At 35.9% G+C, this 21,460-nt stretch overlaps 6 protein-coding genes across 6 annotated transcripts; all 6 read left to right on the top strand. All coding sequences in view use genetic code 12, as the record gives it.

Moving 5' to 3' along the window:
• Nucleotides 1–1,622: 1,622 nt before the first annotated feature.
• Nucleotides 1,623–2,477, top strand: PVL30_000084 (uncharacterized protein; the record flags this gene model as incomplete). The annotated part of the gene is made up of 1 exon (XM_001527516.2): nucleotides 1,623–2,477. One exon carries the CDS (start codon nucleotides 1,623–1,625, stop codon nucleotides 2,475–2,477), a length of 855 nt encoding a protein of 284 aa, XP_001527566.2.
• Nucleotides 2,478–3,507: 1,030 nt separating this feature from the next.
• PVL30_000083 (uncharacterized protein) lies at nucleotides 3,508–4,254 on the top strand (the record flags this gene model as incomplete). The annotated part of the gene is made up of 3 exons (XM_061119142.1): nucleotides 3,508–3,511; nucleotides 3,670–3,677; nucleotides 3,898–4,254. The coding sequence occupies 3 exons, from the start codon at nucleotides 3,508–3,510 to the stop codon at nucleotides 4,252–4,254; spliced, it is 369 nt and encodes a 122-aa protein (XP_060975125.1).
• Nucleotides 4,255–4,524: 270 nt separating this feature from the next.
• On the top strand, nucleotides 4,525–5,935 carry PVL30_000082 (uncharacterized protein; the record flags this gene model as incomplete). Its single annotated transcript, XM_001527515.2, has 2 exons — nucleotides 4,525–4,530; nucleotides 4,892–5,935. The coding sequence occupies 2 exons, from the start codon at nucleotides 4,525–4,527 to the stop codon at nucleotides 5,933–5,935; spliced, it is 1,050 nt and encodes a 349-aa protein (XP_001527565.2).
• Nucleotides 5,936–6,040: 105 nt separating this feature from the next.
• MDL1 (ATP-binding cassette permease mdl1) lies at nucleotides 6,041–8,510 on the top strand (the record flags this gene model as incomplete). The annotated part of the gene is made up of 3 exons (XM_061119141.1): nucleotides 6,041–6,045; nucleotides 6,523–6,528; nucleotides 6,554–8,510. 3 exons carry the CDS (start codon nucleotides 6,041–6,043, stop codon nucleotides 8,508–8,510), a joined length of 1,968 nt encoding a protein of 655 aa, XP_060975124.1.
• A 1,734-nt stretch (nucleotides 8,511–10,244) lies between these two features.
• ATG26 (Sterol 3-beta-glucosyltransferase) lies at nucleotides 10,245–15,347 on the top strand (the record flags this gene model as incomplete). The annotated part of the gene is made up of 1 exon (XM_001527513.2): nucleotides 10,245–15,347. One exon carries the CDS (start codon nucleotides 10,245–10,247, stop codon nucleotides 15,345–15,347), a length of 5,103 nt encoding a protein of 1,700 aa, XP_001527563.2.
• A 1,141-nt stretch (nucleotides 15,348–16,488) lies between these two features.
• MET2_1 (homoserine O- acetyltransferase) lies at nucleotides 16,489–18,000 on the top strand (the record flags this gene model as incomplete). The annotated part of the gene is made up of 1 exon (XM_001527512.2): nucleotides 16,489–18,000. One exon carries the CDS (start codon nucleotides 16,489–16,491, stop codon nucleotides 17,998–18,000), a length of 1,512 nt encoding a protein of 503 aa, XP_001527562.2.
• Between the last annotated feature and the right edge of the window lie 3,460 nt (nucleotides 18,001–21,460).

The following is a 21,460-nucleotide window of genomic DNA, read 5'->3' as shown; positions in this document are numbered from 1 at the left end:
ACAGCCATATTGTTCGCGATTTGTGCAACTCTTGTGTGTTTTTTGTACTTTTACTTTTACTTTTGGTTACCATCAACATCCAACTGTGGAGTCCACAGGTTTATTGTTACTCGATGCAAGTAGTAGACTTTGTATGCACACCACTATCATCGCGAAGTTTTCAGGATATGAAAAGAGTTTCAATAGGAGAGAGAGAGAGGAAGAAATAAACGTATCAACTGTGTTATTGTTTCCACTTGTTCAAAAAGAGTTTTAAAATTATTTTTTGCCTTTCTTTTTGCTTCTTTTTTTGCTTCTTTTTGTTGTAGTTGTTCCTTTTGTTTATGGTTCTTACAAATTTCAATGCAGGTCGTGTCATCACGCGTTTGTTACAGAAGTTCTGTTCGTGTACACTTACAGTTCCCATACTCAGCTGTTACAAATTGACCAATAAAGCAAGTATCGCTTTCTCGTGTCCACTCCAAGGACACAGCCCCATATATTTCCAGAACCCCCCCCCCCCCCCCCCCCCACAACCCACAACCCACAACCCACAACCCCCTATTCAAATATTTTGGGGCAGTGTGGAAGAAGAGCTGGTTGTTTATAGTTTTGTCTTCTCTCTTGCAACTGACTTTAAAGATATGTGTGTTTTCAACTCATGTTTCTAAAAAAAGAATCACACCCTTGCTGTCTCTGTGATCTCACCTTCACCTTCATCTTTCTTTTCTTTTTTTTTTTTCGTCTTTTCCATCTTATTTCATCTTGATTCATCTTGGTTCCATTTTTTTTCTTTCTCATACTGTTTTGTATTTATGTGGGGCTTCTTTTTTTTATTATTTATTATTTATTTCTCACTGATTTGTTCTTAAACATTACGCCGGAAATAGCCTGATGGATTTGCAGCTATAATGTGTCTAATTATTTCTTATATTACATTTAATTCCCTTTTTTTTTTATTTTGAATGGAGGAGGAGGCAGGAGGAGGAGGAATTACAGAATATCACATTTCCAGAAAGACCCGAGGAGACTCGTGACTTGGTAACTTCCAAAAAAAGAAAAATAATAAAAAAAATAAAAAAATAAAAATGGCACGACAATTAACCCTTTTTTGTAACAACGTACACTACTTTCGCAACTATCAATAAATTTCTACCACCACAAAACACTGTGACCTTTCTTCGCTTTAACTTTTTTTTTTTTTTTATTTTTATTTTTATTTTTTTATTTTATTTTTTTCTTTTTTCTTTCTGTTTCTTTTGGGAACATTTTTTTGTGTGCGGCGCATGTGAAAGAAAGATCTAGAATTCCACGGATTCAGAATCACACATTTTTGAATGCACAATACATAAGTGAGTTTCTCGCACACACACACACACACATCACGGGTTTGATGAGAGCCATCAGCTACGGTATAACAATGCTCAATACAAATAACTACTCCCATAGCAACTAGAAGGATAACACAGAAACTAATTACAAGGTATACAAAAAAACAAAACATAACAAAATAAATTGACTTTGTAAATTGACATTGTAAATTGTTGTTTACCACAATTCAAGTTTTTTTTTTATAAAAAAAAATTGGGAATTGCAATTTAAAGATTTGTAGAATTAGGTGCTCAATTGCCTAGGTGCATCTCATGAATAGGAAGAAACATGCACTAGACGAAGACCATGATGGTTATTATGATGATGATGATGATGATGATGACAAAGAAAGAGAAGGAGAGCGGGAAAGAGACAGAAGCGAGCTCGTGGACAGATCAGGCAAACGAATCAAGTTGGATTCGATGATGAAAAAGCTAGACTTGAATGATAATAATTTGTCTACCGCTGCAACCAACAGAACAAACAAGGAGTATATACTACCTCGAGTCAAGACATCATTCAACATATTCAAAAAGGAAGACAATGCACCACAAACTTATACTTCATCACGTTTTAACTCATATGTCAATGACCGAATAGTAAACCATTTCCAAGAAGTTCTAATATCGGGTTTGAAGATTATCCCATGGTACAATTACCAATTCTTGATTATTTACATTTACCGGAAATGGTTTGTAAAATTGTTTAATCGGTTTCTCAAAAAATATAATGCAAGAAACGGAACACGTCTACAGCTATTCACCAATTATGACAAAATCGTACAACTTATACCCGAAGGATTTCTCACATGGAACGATTTAAAGAATATTATTTATGAGGAAAACCGACTAGAAATTAAACGATTAAAGTTGAAAAACGAAATGCGACAGTCACAAAGAAATTCTGACAATATAAGGAAAGAAGCAGAAGAGTACAAGGACCTTGGCTATAATTACTGGGATAATTTGAAATTCGATAGAGATTTGGATATGCTAGATGCAGATGATGATGATGACAACCCTATACAATTCAACTCAACAGAGCCTAAAATAGTTGTGTTGCAAAATGACACAGATGACCATGATGCCCAAATGATGGAAGTTAATGCACCTGTAAAAGTCAACTAAGTGGATACTGATGTTTATCTTACTAACCTAGTTGTTTTAATTATTATTGCTCGTTAAATTAATTTTGCTATTCTTGTTCATTTTTTCATTTTTCTTTGATTAATTTTAGAAACCAAATATTGGTGATATGACAAATAAGAATAGACTCTTTGGTTGCTTGCAATATTGTTCATGTGTTCAAATGTTAAAAACTAACATAATCAAAAAGTAAGCTTTATCGAACTGGACAAAAAAAAGGTAAAGATGAGATATCTTGAAGAACCAAAGAAGAAGAAAGAGGAAAGAAATTTAATCAAGTAGAAAAGATTCACGTGACTTTATTAGTTACACAAAAATTGCATTGTTTACTGATTTTTTAGATAACCTTTTTTTTATTGATACTGTTAATATTTTTATTATTATTATTATTTTTTCCTTTGCCTTTACCTATGATTTATTACTTTTAATTTTTCATCTCCTCCACCTCCGATATCGCCTTACCCTCATCATTTTGTTAGGTTTAATAGAAAGTATATATATAAAAAATAATAAAATAAAGATGAAAAGCATAAATATAAGGTAGAAAAACTATAGAGAGAAGTTATAAAAATAAAAGAATATTAAATTGAAAATTGAAAACAACCGCCAACTTGGGCTCTTTCTTTTTTTAAAAAAAATTCACCAGTTGTGAATATATATATATATATATAATATATCATGACAAGTTACGGCGGAACTTCGCCAGTAGACAAAAACTGGCACAATGCAGACTATGAAATCAAAGAGCAGGACCGGTTTTTACCAATCGCAAATGGTGCGTATTCTTTGCCCCCCCCCCCCCCAAATATTGAAAACAGAGAATAAAATACGAAGACATAAAGAAACGAAATCAAAACTGGATTAATACAAAGTGAAATGAAAGGAAAGACAAATCATTAAAAGATCTCAAATGAACACTAACATCCTTCTTCAAAAAAGTCGGTCGAGTGATGAAAGCAGCATTGCCATCACATGCAAAACTTTCAAAAGAATCCAAAGAGTGCATCCAAGAATGCGTATCTGAGTTTATATCGTTCATTACTAGCCAGGCGTCAGACCGTTGTTTGCGAGAGAACCGCAAAACATTAAACGGAGAGGATGTTCTATGGGCAATGTATACTCTTGGATTCGAAAACTATTCAGAGACCTTAAAGATTTATCTAGCGAAATATAGACAGGTATGTGCTTTCCAAAAACAATCAAAAAAAAAAAAAAAGGAAAAGAAATAGAAATAGAAAAACTTTTGATTCTTCTTCTCCTCATTTTTCCATCTTTTTCTATTAAAATGAACTGAGTGGACTAACTTATTGCTTCTATTTGTTTTTTCTTCTGGTAGTACGAACAAGAACAAACATTACTGAAACCACCCAAACGGAAAAAAACACGTACAAAAAAAATGCAGGATTATGACTACGACGATGAACATAATGATATTGAGGAGTATAAAGTTGGAAATATCCACAGTGAAGTGGAGGGTGAGTATGTAGAGGAAGGAGATATTCAAGATGATGATGAGGAGGAGGAGGAGGAGGACGCTTACAATCTTGAATACGAACAACTAATGTATGCCAATACCCAAAATACACCAAATCAATCATTTCACCAAACAGACCAAAGCCACGAGTCCAAAGGTGTTCTGCAGTTTTCTGGACATGAAACTGACCCCCAAGTACACTTTCGACAGCTGGAACATGGCGTGGAGATGATATTGAAAAGCTCACCTTTTCTCGAAGGATCTTCTCAGTTTCCCTCTAATTGATTCCTTTTTTTTTACTTTTTGTTATTATTTTTGAAAGGTTAATGGAATAAGGAAAGAGAGACTTACTCTGAAATGGAAACATTTGAGCATTGGCAAAAACAAAAAGTCCAAGGTCGAAGCAAAATTAATTAAAATAAGTAAATGTAAGCAAAGTCAAAGAGACACATGTACTTAATGCTGATTCATAGAAATTTTTTGTTGCTTTTTCTTTTTTCTTCTTTTTGTTTTATCTTTTGTTTCTTTACCTTTAAAGTAGCTGAATTCTGAAAAATGAATGTTTTGAATCATAAATCAAGTGATAGCATTGGAAAACTGAATATGTCTCCAGTATTGCAACTCAATCATACTGGCGGATTTATCACCATAAATGCACATGCACGTGCGGCTTTTACTTTTCTGGATACATATAAATTATTGCTTTCTATTTTTTTTTCTTTTTTTTTTTCTCTTCTTTTTTTTTTTAATTAGAAAATATAGCCGCTGATAAGAAATACTTGAAAGAGATCAAAAATGTGAAATGCAGATATCTCCTTTCTTCTCTTCCTTCCCTCTCTTCTTCCTTCTATCTTCTACTTGTGTCTCTTTAAATTTTTGCAGCTTCTTTTTTTTTGTTCATCTTTTTCTTTTCCTCATTTAGCCTCTTCCAGTTATCACTTTAATGACCATTCTCAAGCTTCCTAACGAAATAGTTCTCAGAATACTACGGTATTTGGACAATAACGAGATCCACAAGTTGATTGAAGAATATAGGCTGCTACCATCAGCCCAGCCAATCTTGCGTCTACTATTTGAACGTCTATTTGGTGGGACCTTGATAATTATCAATGAACAGCCAAGACTACAATTTGCCCATGATTACGAGCTCACCATCGACTCATTCGAAGACAAGTTACTCAATCTGGATAGTTTTGAAAACTTGCTTTTCCAAAAAATCAGGCCCACCGTGATTGAGTTTAGATTCACACGACAACATAATGAGTATCAAAGATTTCTTCATGACTTGAGCAGACTACATTCACTTATTGACTCTGGTAACGAGAGCACGCGGCGGTATTTTAAGAGGATACTCAATATTCATATCCATATCGATGCCCACTTGGTGTTTATGGAGAACCCTGATTCATTAAAATCAATTATTGTCAAATTGATTCTCGAACTTAGCAGCTGCTCATTAGTGCACAAGATAAGAAACCTAACCATCAAATCGAGTGAGATTGGAAGTCTATATGTAGCACAATGGTCTCAGTTATTCAAACAATTTAAATCGCTAGAGGTATTGGATTTACTGGGGAACCTTTTAAAAAGTAATTATGAACAATACTTGGATGTATGGGGTATGCTGAAAAAATTCCCCGATACATTGACAACACTCAACTTGCGCAACAATATGATTTCGTATGTCTCCAAGGATTTCATAAGCAATCTACCACAGAGTTTGAGGATCTTAGATATGGATCAAAATGACGTAGAGATTGTTGAACCTTGCGAGGTTGGTAAACTTATACCTAATTTACGAAAGTGGTCTATGAACCACACTAAATTGAGTGTGATTAGCCCATCGATGTTTAAAACTTGCCTGCCAGGATTCATATTGGAGATGAAGGGCACATATTTACCTACGTCGGATGTTCATAAATTCTTCAAAATAGCCAAAGAAGGTTCATTTGTAGTTGTTGTTTAAAGTTAAGAAAACACTAATGATTTCAATTCATATACATATAGTTACGTATACATACATATATTTATGTATAATATTTGTATCTTTGTGATGTCCTTCTTTTAAGAAATGTAGTAGATATGAAACCCAACTTCGAACTTCAACGTCTTTCAAATGACCCCAACAAAAGTGGATCTTCAAGTCAAGCTTTGTGCTCCATTGTACGAGATTCGCGCTTATGACAAAGAAATTGGAATATACACAATTTTTTTTTTTTTTTTTTCTTCTCTCGCACTTTTCTGAGGACCAATTTAATCACAAATATATACCAAGCATCAGATTTAACAAAATTCATTCTCCGTATCATTAAACAAAGATGATTGGAAGGTCGAATCGAACAACAATGTTGTTGCTACCGAGAAACTTAAACAGTCGCTCATTTACTCAACGAGGCTTGCTTTCGTTCTGTAGGTCCTACCATCATCATCGTTATTACGACTACTATCAGCATCAACTAAATTGCTCCACATTAAAGCCGCTTGTGTCCCAACATGTTCGACGTATTCGACAAGCACAACAACAAGTCACCATTATTAGATCAAATTCAACAGCACCCAGTAATAAACCAAACACAATCTCAAGCACAAGTACAATACAAGAAAGTCGAGGTAGCGAATCGGGCAATGCATCAGGCAGCGAATCGGGCAGTGAATCGGGTAATGAACTGGAATCTAATGCCAAACCCAAGTCAAATCTATTTAATGAAATCATTAAGCTCTTAAACCTAGCAAGGCCGGAGTCGAGGATTCTTGGCTTTGCACTTGCATGTCTTGCCGTGACATCCATAGCGTCAATGTCTTTGCCCTTAGTGATTGGAAGAATTATCGACCTTGCGAAATTTCAAAACAAGGAGGAAGAAGAAGGGGAGGAAGAAAAAGACGAGAATGAAGATTCTCAAGTACAGGATAAAGTAAAGAATTTACTCTTTGGTCTTACCAAGCCCCAGTTCTACACATCAATTACGGTATTGTTTCTTGTGGGAGGTGTGGCAAACTTTGGTCGTGTTTATTTGTTGCGAAACGTGGCAGAGAAGTTAATAGCAAGATTAAGATCAAGATTATTCGCCAAGATCCTTGCTCAGGATGCATATTTCTTTGATATTGGTCCTACAGGAACAGGAATGAAAACCGGTGATTTAATCTCACGAATAGCTAATGATACCCAAATTATATCAAAGACATTGAGCGGTAACATAAGTGATGGTATGCGAAGTATCATCAATGGTGCTGTTGGATTTGGTATGATGTGTTTTGTTTCTTGGAAACTTACTTTATGCATGAGTATGATGTTTCCGCCATTAATTGTCATGTCATTTTTTTATGGTAGAAAAATTAAGGCATTGTCGAGATTGATTCAGGAGAATATTGGTGAGCTAACTAAGGTCACTGAGGAAAGATTGAATGGTGTCAAGGTTATTCAATCCTTTGCTCAACAACAAGCAATAGTGCACTTGTATAGCAACGAGATTAAGCAGATATATGATAGTTCCATGCGTGAAGGTAAACTATCAGGGCTTTATTATTCAGTGAATGGTATACTTGGCAATATTACCATCATTGGATTATTAATAATAGGCACTAAACTTATAGGAATGGGCGAGTTGTCTATTGGTGACTTGTCGAGTTTCATGATGTATGCTATATACACGGGAAGCTCGGTATTTGGATTAAGCAACTTCTATACAGAGTTGATGAAAGGTATTGGTGCCGCTGAGAGGATCTTTGAGTTGGTTGAGTACAAGCCAAATATCCACAACAATAAAGGTGAAAACCATAAGCTTGGCGGTGACATTACCTTTAAAAACATCAAGTTCTCGTATCCTTCAAGACCAGATACTATATTTGAGAACTTCAATCTTTGCATCAAAGAAGGGGAAAACGTATGTATTGTGGGTCCATCTGGTAGTGGCAAATCCACTGTAAGCGAGTTGCTTTTGAGATTCTACGATCCAGAGTCCGGTGCAATCACGTTTGGCACTAAAGACAAGGAGACGCACATCAAAGATTTGAATTTGAACCATTACCGTGATCAAATTGGGTTTGTTCAGCAGGAACCGCTTCTTTTTAGTGGCACTATTAGAGAGAATGTTATTTTTGGTAAAGCAGATGCCACAGAAGAAGAAATACAAGAGGCTTTGCGTCTTAGTCATGCTGACTCATTTATACGCCACTTGCCTGAAGGATTGGAAACTAGAATTGGAGCAGCCAACAAGACGCAACTAAGCGGAGGACAAAAGCAAAGGCTTTCTTTGGCAAGAACATTGATCAAGAAGCCGCAAGTTTTAATATTGGACGAGGCGACTTCGGCATTGGATTCATCCAGTGAAGAAGAGGTATTGAAGAGTTTATTGCGTTTGAACAGAGAACATGGTATCACCATCATCTCCATTGCGCACAGATTGACTACGATTAAGAATAGTGATAGAGTGATTGTTTTGGACCAAAATGGAAACATCGTTGAGGATGGACGGTTTGTGGACTTGAACAACGATCCAAAAAGTCAGTTTAACAAGTTGTTGAAGAAAAATGAGCTTGAATAGTTTATGCATTATCCGGAATTGGAAATATAGATCTTATACATAGCATATTGTAATGTGAATGAATGTGAAAAAATAAAAAAATAAAAAAAGAAAAAAAAGACTAAAGAATATCCTATGTAAATAGAAAACAACAAAATAGATACAAATAAATGAATTAATAAATACATGAGTCAATTAATTAAAGAGGCAACAAATCTGAAACTGCTCTTTGTTAATACCAGTTATTGGTTGAACAATTATTAATGGTGGTGGTGGTGGTGGTGGTAAAGGATTTAATTAGTGGTGATTGAAGAGTAGTTGAAAGTATGGCCATCAAACTTTTACTGCTCTGTTGTTGGTGATAATCTGCATGTCAACCGTTTTTGTACGTCATTTTTTTATGTATAAAAAGAAGCAAACGAGGGTGGGGCGTCGGAGATACAGTGACAGTTTCAATATATTTTGCAATCCGCCTGCTTTATGTCCGCATATGCGCAATGTTACATTCTTTTATAATTATGAACGCAACGAAGAGGAAATAATAAAGACGCTTTTACAACAACCCTCTTCGACCACTCTATTTTTTTTATCATTGTTGTTCTTACGACATTGATTCTTATATAAAGTTTTCAAATTAGACTTTTTTTTGATTATTATTTCTCTGGCCCTCATATCTTTTCAAAGAGGTTGTTGCTGTTGCTGTTGCTGTTGCTGTTGCTGCTGTTTTCATTCTATTGTGGGGTAAATTTTTGGTCCCTTTTGCTTTCGCATTTGCTTGGCTTTGGCACAGTTCTGGGGCATTATGTCCTTGATGCTCTATTGCTCTTTAAGCTTCTATCTTTTTTTCTTTTGTCATATCTATTATAAAATGAAAAATAATCTGAAAAAACCTAGGTAATTAAAAGCTTGTAAGCTACAATTGAGAGCAATCGTAAGAGACAGGGAACAATATGAATAAAACCGAGAATAAATAAAAGAAGTAAAGAACAAAAAGAAGGGACCGAGAAAGAAAAAAAGTACCGAAAAAAAAAAGAACAAGTCCGCAGATGTCAATTAGAAGGTCTATGAACCTTGCTCCAATAAGCCTCGTATTCAGCATAAGTACTGTTGTGGTTCTACGGCTCTAGAAAATTAAGCCTCGGCTGCCCCGGTTTAACCTTATGAGCGAAGAAATGACCCTCTTTCTCTCCGAATCTAAATTAAAGAAATTAAAGTCAACTCTCTCCATTTTTTTTTCGATAGTCTTCTTTTCCTATCACTTCCTTTCTTGCAATCTCTCACTTTCCAATACATTGAAGAGAGTATTATATATATATATTTTTCTTTTGCTTTGTTTATAAGTTGTACAAAAGTATTTGACAAACTTGATATAATTATTTACAATTAACGTTCCTAGTTCAAAGCACAAAAAGGAAAAACGACCAAAAAAAAAGAAAAGAAAAAAAATTTAAAATTTAAAAATTAAAAATTAAAAATTAAGAAATAAATAGTTCCCCGTACTTTACATCATCAGCAACCGAAAGTGAGGATCCAAAAATTAATCAGAAAGGCAAATAATTTATATTAATACCAACCAGAGTTCTAATAAAACAGCAAAAACATATATCAAGTGGGTTTCAGCTTTTTTTTGTTACTTTTGTCTTTTTCCTTTTCAATTTAGTCTCTACTTTTTTTGCTTTTACCCAATCCATTCCACCTCAGTTTTCATCAATTTTCATTAGTTTTCTCCCCCCCCCCCCCACTCCTTACTTAAGAATGCCATTGCGTGATAAAGTCCACCTGAATTTCCTAAGCCCAGTACACAGCATTCTCGGCCACCTAAGCGGCTCAACTGTGGTTAGCGAAGATGAAGATGCAACAGAAGATGAGAGAGACCATAATGATGATACAATTGTGCACAATAATAGTGAAGAAGAAGAACAACAGCAGCAGCAACAGCAGCACAGACACGAAGAGAAAGAACATAATACTCACGATGGACAAAGTATAAATCAAAAGAGTAAGCAAGACAATGACAGAGCAGCGACTCCCGTGCAAGAAGCTAGATCTGAACCACTGACTAAACGAAGCAGCACAGACGACGAAGAAGATACTGCTAGACCATGTGGAGATGCAAGCGGAGCAGATTTCTTTTCTTCTTTCATTAACAATACTTCGCTATGTTCAGGGTTTGGCTCGTTAAACAACTTGCGAAAACTTAACTTTGAGGATTTCTTGCAAGGCAAAAAAAATGAAGACTTGAGCCACGATAACCTGGAGGAGCACAAGCATCCAAATTTGCGCAAATTGCGTGAAAAGTGGGATGATATGAAACCGGATAGTATAACACTGCCAGTAAGTCATAAGCGAAGCGGATCTGATTATGAACATAAAGCGCACCCCGTATATGCACAGCTAAAACGAAAAGAAGAACAAGAGCAAGAACAAGGTGGGAAAGGATCAAACACGACTACTGATGACGAAATGACATCTGGGGATGATGCTGATGAGGATGGTGAAGATGAAGAAGAAGAAGAAGAAGAAGAAGAGAAGTTTCTTGCTAAAAGATTAACGCCATCCCATTCTAAAACGTCATTGATACAAACACTGCCGTCTGATTCACCTCATCCCACACCTACGTCAAGTAAAAGAGCCGCCACAACCGGAGCTAATTCAACTAAAACAGCAACAGCCACAACAGAAGCAGCAGCAGCAACATCATCATCGTTATCAACATCACCGACGAAAACTTTAAGCAACGAAAACGCATCAAAAACTACGTCTACCTCTGTTATCTCAAATATTACTTCATACTCCACTATTGATAGTGATTTTTCTGAATCGAAAGTGAATGAGAAAAGTGAAAAAGAGAAAAGTGAAAAAGAGAATAGCGAAAAAGAAATAAAAATTGAAAAACATAGAATTGATGATGAAGCTCACAATCGCGTTGAAAAGCAAATACTAGATGGTGATGAACAGATTCCAAGTGAGGAAAACCTCACTTCGCTACAGAAATCTGTTATACAAAATCTTGACCCACATTCAATTCGAGAAGGCGTGTTAATCAAGGTGCGGCAGCCACATACTGATCAAGAAGATCATCAGAAAAATAACAACAAACTCACAGAATCCAAGAAACGACTACGTTTTTTAATTGCAGAGAAACTTCAACGAACATTCCATTTGAAAGATGATGACATCTTTTATGGAAACTATAGCTCATGGTTGGTGAAAGATGTCTTGTTACAAGGTCATATGTATCTCACCAAGGATGCGTTACTATACTTTGCTTTTTTACCAAAGCGGTATACCATCGATGCTACTGCGGAAGTAAACAATATGGAAGATTCTTCCAACATCATAATGAAAGGCAACTTGGGAATGAAAACTGGGAAATTAGGGGATACGACATTTGTAACACCTGTCACGCACAAATACTGGACCATCTTGCGACCGGAGACAATGTCTATTTACAGCTCTTCGACAGACTTGTATTTTCCAATCACAGTTATTGATATGAGAACTTGTCTTTATGCAGAAATTGCAGATAAGGAAAAGTATAGGGAAGCGCAATTAACCACACCGGGTTCGAGGAGCGCGAATGTTGCCTCCTCGGGTCTTAACTCTCCTCCTTCTGTTACCGATACTGCTTCCGAATTGAGAAAAATGTTAGATGAAGATGTTGGTGCTACTGAAGATAGCGTTGAGGTTAAAAGTACAAATGTCTGGATCAAATTGGTTACTCGGAAAAAGACTTATCGATTTCAATGCGACAATTTGTACTCGGCCAGACAGTGGTGCAGCAACTTGACAAAGACCATCTTCCAGCTCAATAATGCTAATTTGAGTGGCGAAGTATTGGTGAAGATCCCGATTGCAAATATTGTTGATTTCAGAAAGAAAACTTTATTTGATGAAGTTGACGATGACGATATTGACCCAGAATCAAATGATATACCATTAAGTCTTAGTATCAAATATCATACCAATCATGTTGTGGAAAAGAGAAAACGTGATAAAATTAAAGATAAGTTGAAAAATGAAAATGATGATGTAGCAGAAATATTCTTTTTATTCCCCAAGAATGGAACTGAATTGTTCAATGCATTTGACAAAATTATGCAAAGACCAACTAGTTCCAATAGGAATGAATCGGAGACCAGTTCAAAGATATTTGCAAGTTTGAAAAGAGATAAAGTAGAGCTTGACACGTCCATATCGACATTGACTCCTTCGTCCAATTTTTTGGTAAAGGCGGTGATTGAAAGTAATATGCCTGAACCGACGCCAAGGACAAGTGAAGAATCTGCATTAAAGAGACTTGGTAAATCAATTGCTAGACCAAGAGCATTTACAAAGACATCAAATACGCAGAACTCAATTGATTTGGTGACAACCGATAGTTTAAGTGACAGCTCGCAACTTTCTCTTCCGATTGCACTTTCTGAAAAGAGTTTAAAAAAATTGGAAATTACATTTGAAACAACAATGAAGGATTTCAAAGATGCAACAAAGCGATATGAAGATAAGGGCCAACTTTTAGCAGCAATCGATGATATTCCACTTCCATCTAATGAGCAAAATATTGACGAGAAACGAAATCATAGCCGATTACGGAAACAGATAAAGTCATTTTCAACTGTTGGAGCAAAACTTTCAGCTAATCCTTTACATTATCGAATAAAGGACAAGTATTTTGTTCAAAGTGAACACGAACGTGAAGTAGCTTCCAAAAACTTTCAAAAGCACTTTTCATTATTCAATTCACAACTAGTTTCATCGTATTATTGTCATGTGTTGCGTACTTTGCCAGTTTACGGAAAACTATATGTTTCTGACCATGAAGTTTGTTTCCGAAGTTTGCTCCCAGGTGTGTCAACAACGATGATTATTCCAATGCTGGACATTGCAGAAATTACTTCCGATGATACCAAATTGAGTTATGCTGGAGCCACTATTATAGTGCAAGGAGTTGATGAAATGACTATTGAGTTTTCTTCGTCTAAATCAAGGGATGATTTTAGAGAAACGTGTTTAGAAATTTTGGCAAAGCTTCATGAAAATGAGGGTTTTAGACCCCAGCCTCATCAGTGGGGATCCAATTATAATATTGAGTTGGCCAAGACTCGTATGGAATATACTGATTCCGAAAGACGTAGGCTTGATAAGGATACACACGATGACAAACGCGAATTGCATCTTGCCAAACAGCGTGTTGCATTATCGAGAATTAAGATGTTTGAAGATCGATTAAATGCTGCTTCTGGGTTAGAAGTACCAATTGTTTTGGAAGATTCGCCTTTTTTCAAAACCGAAATGAGACCATCAACATCGTATAATATAACCCTTTTGACTATTGGTTCTAGAGGTGATGTTCAGCCATATATCGCATTAGGCAAAGGATTGCAAAAAGAAGGGCACAAGGTTACAATTGCAACGCATAGTGAATTTAAAGAATGGATTGAAAAGTATCATATTGGATTTAGGGAAATAGCAGGTGACCCTGGTGAATTGATGTCATTTATGGTGGGACATAGTGCGATGTCAGTTTCCTTTCTCAAAGATGCCCAAGCCAAGTTTAAAGATTGGATAAAGCAATTGCTTTCCTCGAGTTGGAAGGCTTGTCAAGGTGCAGATATTCTTATCGAGAGTCCGTCTGCAATGGCTGGTATTCATATTGCAGAGGCATTGGCGATTCCATATTTCAGAGCGTTTACCATGCCATGGACCAGAACCAGAGCATACCCGCAAGCTTTCTTTGTCCCTGAACAAAAGAAAGGTGGTTCATATAATTACCTCACTCACGTTATTTTTGAAAATATCTTTTGGAAAGGTACTCAAGGACAGATTAATCGCTGGCGTGTTAATGAACTAGATTTACCAAAGACAAATTTATTCAGACTCCAGCAAACTAAAGTGCCATTCTTGTATAATGTTTCTCCAAGTGTGATGCCGCCTGCAACTGATTTCCCTAGTTGGGTCAAAGTTACCGGTTACTGGTTCTTGGATGAGGGCGGATCGGATTATGAGCCACCTAAAGAATTGCTTGAGTTTATGGATCAAGCAGTTGCCGATGATAAAAAGATTGTGTACATTGGGTTTGGTTCTATTGTTGTTGATGACTCTGCTTCGTTGACCAAAGCTATTGTTGATGCTGTTATTGATGCAGATGTACGTTGTATTTTGAATAAAGGATGGTCTGACAGGATGGGCAATAAGGATAAGAATAAGATTGAAGTGGAGTTGCCCCCAGAGGTGTATAGCAGTGGCTCAATACCGCATGATTGGTTATTTCCCAAAGTGGATGCAGCAGTACATCATGGTGGGTCGGGTACTACAGGTGCTACGTTAAAGGCTGGATGTCCTAGCATCATCAAACCATTTTTTGGTGATCAATTCTTTTATGCGACAAGGATTGAAGATATGGGAGTAGGAATTGCTTTGAGGAAGTTAACCAAGAAGTCATTGGCCAGTGCTTTGGTGCAAGTTACTGAAGATTTGAGAATTGTTGAAAAAGCCAAAAAAGTGAGTCTGCAAATCAACCATGAGTTTGGTGTGCTTGCGGCAATTGAGTCAATCTACACAGAGTTGGAGTATTCGAGAAACTTGATAGCGGCAAAGGATATCCATAATGAGAATTATAAGCGTCACCATCCAGATTTCAAGGCACAATCAGAACCAGCAACTGATTCTGAGGAAGAAAGCGAGTATGGTTCTGATAAAGATGATGATGACGATACAGATGAGGAGGAGGGGGAGGTGGATGAGGTGGATGAGGTGGATGCGGTGGATGCGGAGGATGCGGATGATTATAAGGAAGCAAGAGAAGAGGCCGATGAGACGACTGACGACGAAGTTCATCATAAGAAGCGAGGTTAATGAAACATGCTGGTTATTCGTAAATAAAAAAATAAAATTGCGATTGGATACAAGATAATCCAAAGTGAGAATAGAATACAGAATTAAGGATAGAGAGAGAGAAAGGAAACGAAAATGAAAAAGGAAAAAAAATTGTATTTGTATGTGAGTTTGTGTTTGAATAAATGCTTCTCTGTGTTGAAGAAACAAAAAAAAACGTGATATTTCTATCTATACTCTCGATGTAGAACCTTTGTATTATTCATTCATGTTCGAGAAGGAGAAGAAGAGTCATAAATGTAAAAAACTTGATTTTTATTCTTTTACTCTTTTGGCACTGCAGCTTACACAAAATAGAATAAGTAAGTCACGTGAGTTGAAGTCACTTTCACACTTTTTATTTTTGCATTTTTTTTTTTCGTTCTGAACAATATTTTATAACATCCCACCTTTTTGCTCCAACAAAAATACATACAACAAAGTATTCGCCCCCTTTATCTCTTCGAATTGGGCAATAGTTTACAAGGGTGAAAGTATGTGTATCTCAATTCATGGGATTCCAATCAATCATAGTTTTCAAATACTACTTCCTTGCTCGCTTTCTTTTTTTTTCTTTTCCTCTTCCTCTTTCCCCCGCCCTTTAAAAATCTTTACTCTCAAAACTCTCCTTAATCGGGCGTCCATTTCCTCCGGTTCGCTTGCCTTTCTCTACCTCACTCTTTGCCTACGAACAAAATTCACATAGTTCCACCTACAAGTTCATTTATGACGCACGGAATCTGAGCAATTGAAATGGCTTACAGAAGGAGGATCCACAGTTTTCATTTTCTACATTCTGTTTTCTTTTAAAGTGAGAGAAAATAAAATAAAAATAATATTGAAAAAAAAAAAGTCTACATAAATTCAGATAGGTGAATTATTTCTAACTCCTAAGTGAAAATAAAAAAAAAAATTTAATTAATATTTTTTTTTTTGGCTTTTACTACTTCACTTTTTTTTTATATATACTTTTTCATCCGAAACATAGATCCGATTACTCATCTACTTGTATATTTGTTCAGCTACACCATCACCCAGTTATACTGTCGTTTTTTTTCTAAAAAAAAGAAAATCGGTCCTTATATTTGCTAATTCACATATTTTTATTGATTGGAAGAGCTCAATGACTACGACTAATTCACTTTATAAGGATATCACAGAAGAAGAGCGTCGAACAAATTCGTATGCGCGTATAGTGCCTGGTCAGACAATAGTGGAGATCCCTGAGTATACGTTGGAGTGTGGAGAGACATTGTATAATTTTCCTGTTGCGTACAAGACATGGGGGCGATTGAACAAAGCATGCAACAATGTGTTGCTTATCTGTCATGCGCTTACTGGCTCATCGGATGTTCAAGATTGGTGGGGTCCGCTATTGGGTTCAGACAAGACTTTTGACCCATCTCGGTTTTTCATTATTTGCATCAATTTCTTGGGCTCGCCATATGGGTCGTGTTCGCCGGTGAGTATAGATCGAGCTACAGGGAGACCGTATGGTCCTAATTTCCCATTAGTCACTGCTAAGGATGATTTGGGAGTACAAAAGTTAATTTTGGATTCGTTGGGGGTTAAGCAAATTGCGTGTGTTATTGGAGGTTCTATGGGTGGAATGTTGGCAATGGAGTATTCGGCATCGTATAACGATACGGAGTATGTAAGGCTGGTTATTGCGTTGGCCACCTCGGCCAGAGCTTCGGCTTGGTGCATTTCGTGGAATGAAACGCAAAGACAATGTATATTTGGAGATCCATATTATGACGATGGGTACTATTATGAGAACAAGAATGGAAAGAAACCGGACTCGGGTTTGAGTGCAGCAAGAATGGCGGCATTGTTGACGTATAGATCACGCAATTCATTTGAAACTCGATTCGGTCGGAAAATGGGTAAGAATACTAGTTCAAACACTGGTGATAGCACTGTTGCTACAACTGGTGCCAACACTGTTGCCAGCACTGGTGTTAGCGGTGGTAATAATGGTACTACTAGTTTGATAAATAAAGAGGAGTTGGAAAAGGGAATACGGTATCCTAAGAATAAGGATGAGGAGCATTGGCTAACGCATAATGAAGGGTCCAAGACGATTAATGGGAAGCAAAGGAACCAGGATAAGAATCTTCCGACGTATTTCACGGCGCAATCGTATTTGAGGTATCAGGGAACAAAGTTTATCAAGAGGTTTGATGCAAATTGTTATATAAGTATAACGAGGAAGTTGGACACACACGATATTACTCGAGGTAAAGTTGAAGAGTTGGATGAGCAAAAACAGGAGAGTCTAGATGTGTATGAGGATCCGTTGCCTGGGTTTCTCCAGACGCTTAAGAAGCCTCATTTGGTGATTGGTATTGCATCGGACGGGTTATTTACATATGGGGAACAAGAGTTGTTGGGTAAGAATATTCCCAACTCTATATTGAAGAGGTTGGACTCGCCTGAAGGACACGATGCTTTTTTGTTGGAGTTTGAGTTGATTAATAATTACTGTTTAGACTTTTTGCATGCAAACTTACCCGAGTATTATGATGTTTCGAATGATGAGTTGTTCAAGGATTGGGCAGATCATGTACAAGATGTTGATAATGGTGGTGAATCAGTCTTTGGAGAAGCAGAGAAGAATATCACAAATTGGTAGAACTACATTGAATGGAATGAGGATTCTCTTGAATAGTGTTTTGTGTGTGCCTGTGCCTGTGCCTGTGCCTGTGCCTGTGCCTGTGCCTGTGCTTGTGCCTGTGTATACATTGATTAATAAATTATTAGAGAAATATTAATAAAATAGTGATAAAGAAAGAAAAGAAGTAAACGGAAAAGAAGAAGAAAAAAAACATTAGTTAAATAAACTGAAATAGAGAAAAAGATTGACCTGATCCTTGACAATAAAAAACATTGTTGGATGCTCTTAATTTTCTGGTGTTTATCCAATTGTGAAAAGTGTGCTGGTTTGTTCTCCTCCTATTTCTTGTTGTTGTTCAAGTATTTTCCAATGTTTAGGTTGTGTGGGCTATAAAATTTTGCGTAATTTTGCAACAAAAAAGAAAAGAAAAAAAAAAAAATAGCAGGAAGCAACAATACAGCACAAGATTTTGCCTCATGCTAATGCACATATACAATTTATTATTGACAACAAAATGTTGATGAGATTTGATTGTATCTTTTGGTAAATATGATACGTCTATACAAACAATAGCAAATATGGAAATATGGTGTTTTTGAAATGGCATAGTTGAAAAGAAAGACAGGTTGGTTGCCAAATGTAATTCACTATATTTTTAGTTGTTGTTTACCTTTAGCTTTGAAATGAAATAACGAAAAGATGAATAGAGATACAAAAGGAAGACGCGGGAAACGGAGAGGGGAGGGGGCTTGCAAGAAACTACTAGGTTGTTAGTTTGCATTATGTAAAGATGAAACAGTATCTTATCTTGAATCTAATGTGTCTATTGTCCAGGATTTCAATAAGTAACAAGATGATGAAATAGACAAAAAAAAAAAAAAAACATACATACAACAACTAAAGAACAAGTGGGGAAAGGTGAGGTAGTTGTTTTTGGTGTTGTTATTATTGTTTCTTTGTTAAGGTGTATATTGAGATACTTTGATCAATCAAGAAGAAGCAAAAAACCAAAAACAAATAGGAGTTTCAAACCATACTTGGTTAGTAGACTGCTTGTACTTGAAAATTTCAAAAGATTAATAAGAAAAAAAGAGATGAAAAAACTGCCAATGTGCTAGAGAAAAATACTAAACTAATCATAATACAAAACAATTTGTTGCTACTGTAGTTGTTGGAAGTAGAAAGTTTCTACTGCGTTGAAGTGGAAATTCACTTTGTAACAATTCTTTTGGTTGTTGTCAAGTGCACTCAATGGTTAAGAGATTTGAAAATAGAAAGTAAAGAAAAAGAGAGAGGGCAAAATTTGTGGTTATAAACTTTTCTTTTCTTCTTGCTTTATACATTTCATTGGTTATCATCACAACATGATCAACAAATTAAGGTGGAGCTAGAGAGAACTGCAAAGTGGGAAAAAAAAACAAAACTTTAGTGTTTTTTTGTTTAGTTATTGAATAACTTAAACACCGTATGTAGCCACCTATGATTTGGCTTATCCACTCAGTGTATGGATCAAATGACAAAACAGAGGTTCGACTTATTTTAAAATATACAATGTAACTTATGAATGTGTTTTCCTGTATTTGTTTTCAAAACTTGTGGTGTAAAGTTTACAGAATATTCTTTATGTATATGTATATATATAAATATATTTCTCTTGCATAAACTGTTGAAATCAGCACGTTTTGAGATGCAGTTTACCGTTTTGAAAAGGTTCTATAACGCGTAGATTTTAATTTTTGTCTTTACCTAGATAAAGTACAATAAGTTTATTGTATAGATTGTATAAGTGTTTTTATGTGAAATCTGATTTCTGCATGTTTGTATGTTGGTATATTTGTATGTTTGTATTGTTCTGTCTTTTGAAAATTGCAGAAAGGGGTCGATGTTGAAAGGTGGAGGAGGGGCAGGAAAGCAGGAAAGCAGGAAAGCAAAGAGCGGCTAATTATGCCGAATTCTCCACTTCCGCTACCCCTCCCCCTCTCTCGTTCTTACTTCTTAGCTTCTTATTCCTCTTTTGGTAATATTATACCCCTTAACATTTTCCGTATAATCCTACACATTACAACACAACAGGAAATACATAGTGAATAAAAGAAAGAGAGAGACAGAGATTATATAGGACAAAAGCGGCAATTGAAGTCTAACGTTTCCTCATTTATGTACAAATACAATTTATATATTTTCATCGTCTAATTCAACTCCACAATTAATTAATCAAGGTAAAAGAAAAGAAGTTTAAGAACAATTGCAAAAGAGAGGTAGAGAGAGAGTGTGTGTGTCTGTGTGTGTCTGTGTGTGTGTTTATGTGTAATTTGAAATTTGTATACATTAGCTTAATCTCTTGAGTAGCCGACAAAAGTGTGCTACATCTTGTTTTGTTTTCACTTTAACACAATCCGTACAAGTTGTGCAGTGTTTAACCAAAGAAAATTAAAGAAAATCAAAACAATCAAATAACCAAATAGATCTACAAAACAATGGTTTTCTTGCGTAATTCGTAAAAAAGTGCTTAAAGCTACAGAAGAAGCCAAATACACAACACTAGCAATATCAACAACTCTAACAACAACAACATCATCATCACCATTATCAAAAATGAAGATTTACTCTCATATACAAATATAAGAAAAGAAAATTATGAAAAGAACAAAAAAAAAAAGATTCTTTGATGATGCATGGTCACGTCAAAAAGTAGAAGAAGAAAAACGGAAAATGGAAGACGTAACAGCTGTTGACAAGTTGCATTGGAATCTGGCGGGGGGAAGGATGGGGAGTAGTAGAGAAGCTAAAAGTGCACGAAATGTTTTAATTAGAAAAGAATGGAAAGCAACGAGTCATTCACAACAGACAGTTTAATCCCTGTAGTTTTTATATTTTTCTTCCTCTTCTTCTACTTCTTCTACTTCTACTACTTCCACTCCAATCAAATGTTTGATGTTTCCCCTCTCCATCAAAACCTTTTGACAAATCTTAGACACATAAATAGGAATTTGACGTAGAACAATAAAAATAAAGTACAATGATTTGAGACTCGACCTAAAGCTGTCTCTCGCTCTCTGTTTTAACTCGTGACTCGTGACTCTGGGTGTCCCTTCTCCTCCTCCTCCGTTAGTGTTGTATTGTGTTTTTGTGTTTTGTTTCTAGGGGCGTGGTGTGTGTGGTGTGTGTGTGTGTTTAACTTTCTTCCCGATTCAGAACATTTATAATCACCATCACAACATCATCATCACCATCACTATTAATAAATTTATTGAAGCGTGAGAATATTCAAAAAAAAAAAAGGGGGAGAGGGAAGAGAAAATACAACAAATAGAAAGATGCATCTCATACTAAAAATCACAGTACAAACAGTGCAGAATGGAAATCGAAGAATGATTGATTGAGAAAGACTTTTAAGAGAAGCAATTTTGTTAGTCTCTCAACGTCAATATGTCAACTTGTCTGCTGTTTCGTTGATGCTTGGTATTAGAAATGATTA

This window comes from Lodderomyces elongisporus, chromosome 1 (assembly GCF_030384665.1).
Source record: "Lodderomyces elongisporus chromosome 1, complete sequence".
Lineage (NCBI taxonomy): Eukaryota > Fungi > Ascomycota > Pichiomycetes > Serinales > Debaryomycetaceae > Lodderomyces > Lodderomyces elongisporus.
The sequence above is the reverse complement of the archived record's forward strand: the minus strand, read 5'-3'. Positions and strand labels throughout refer to the sequence as shown.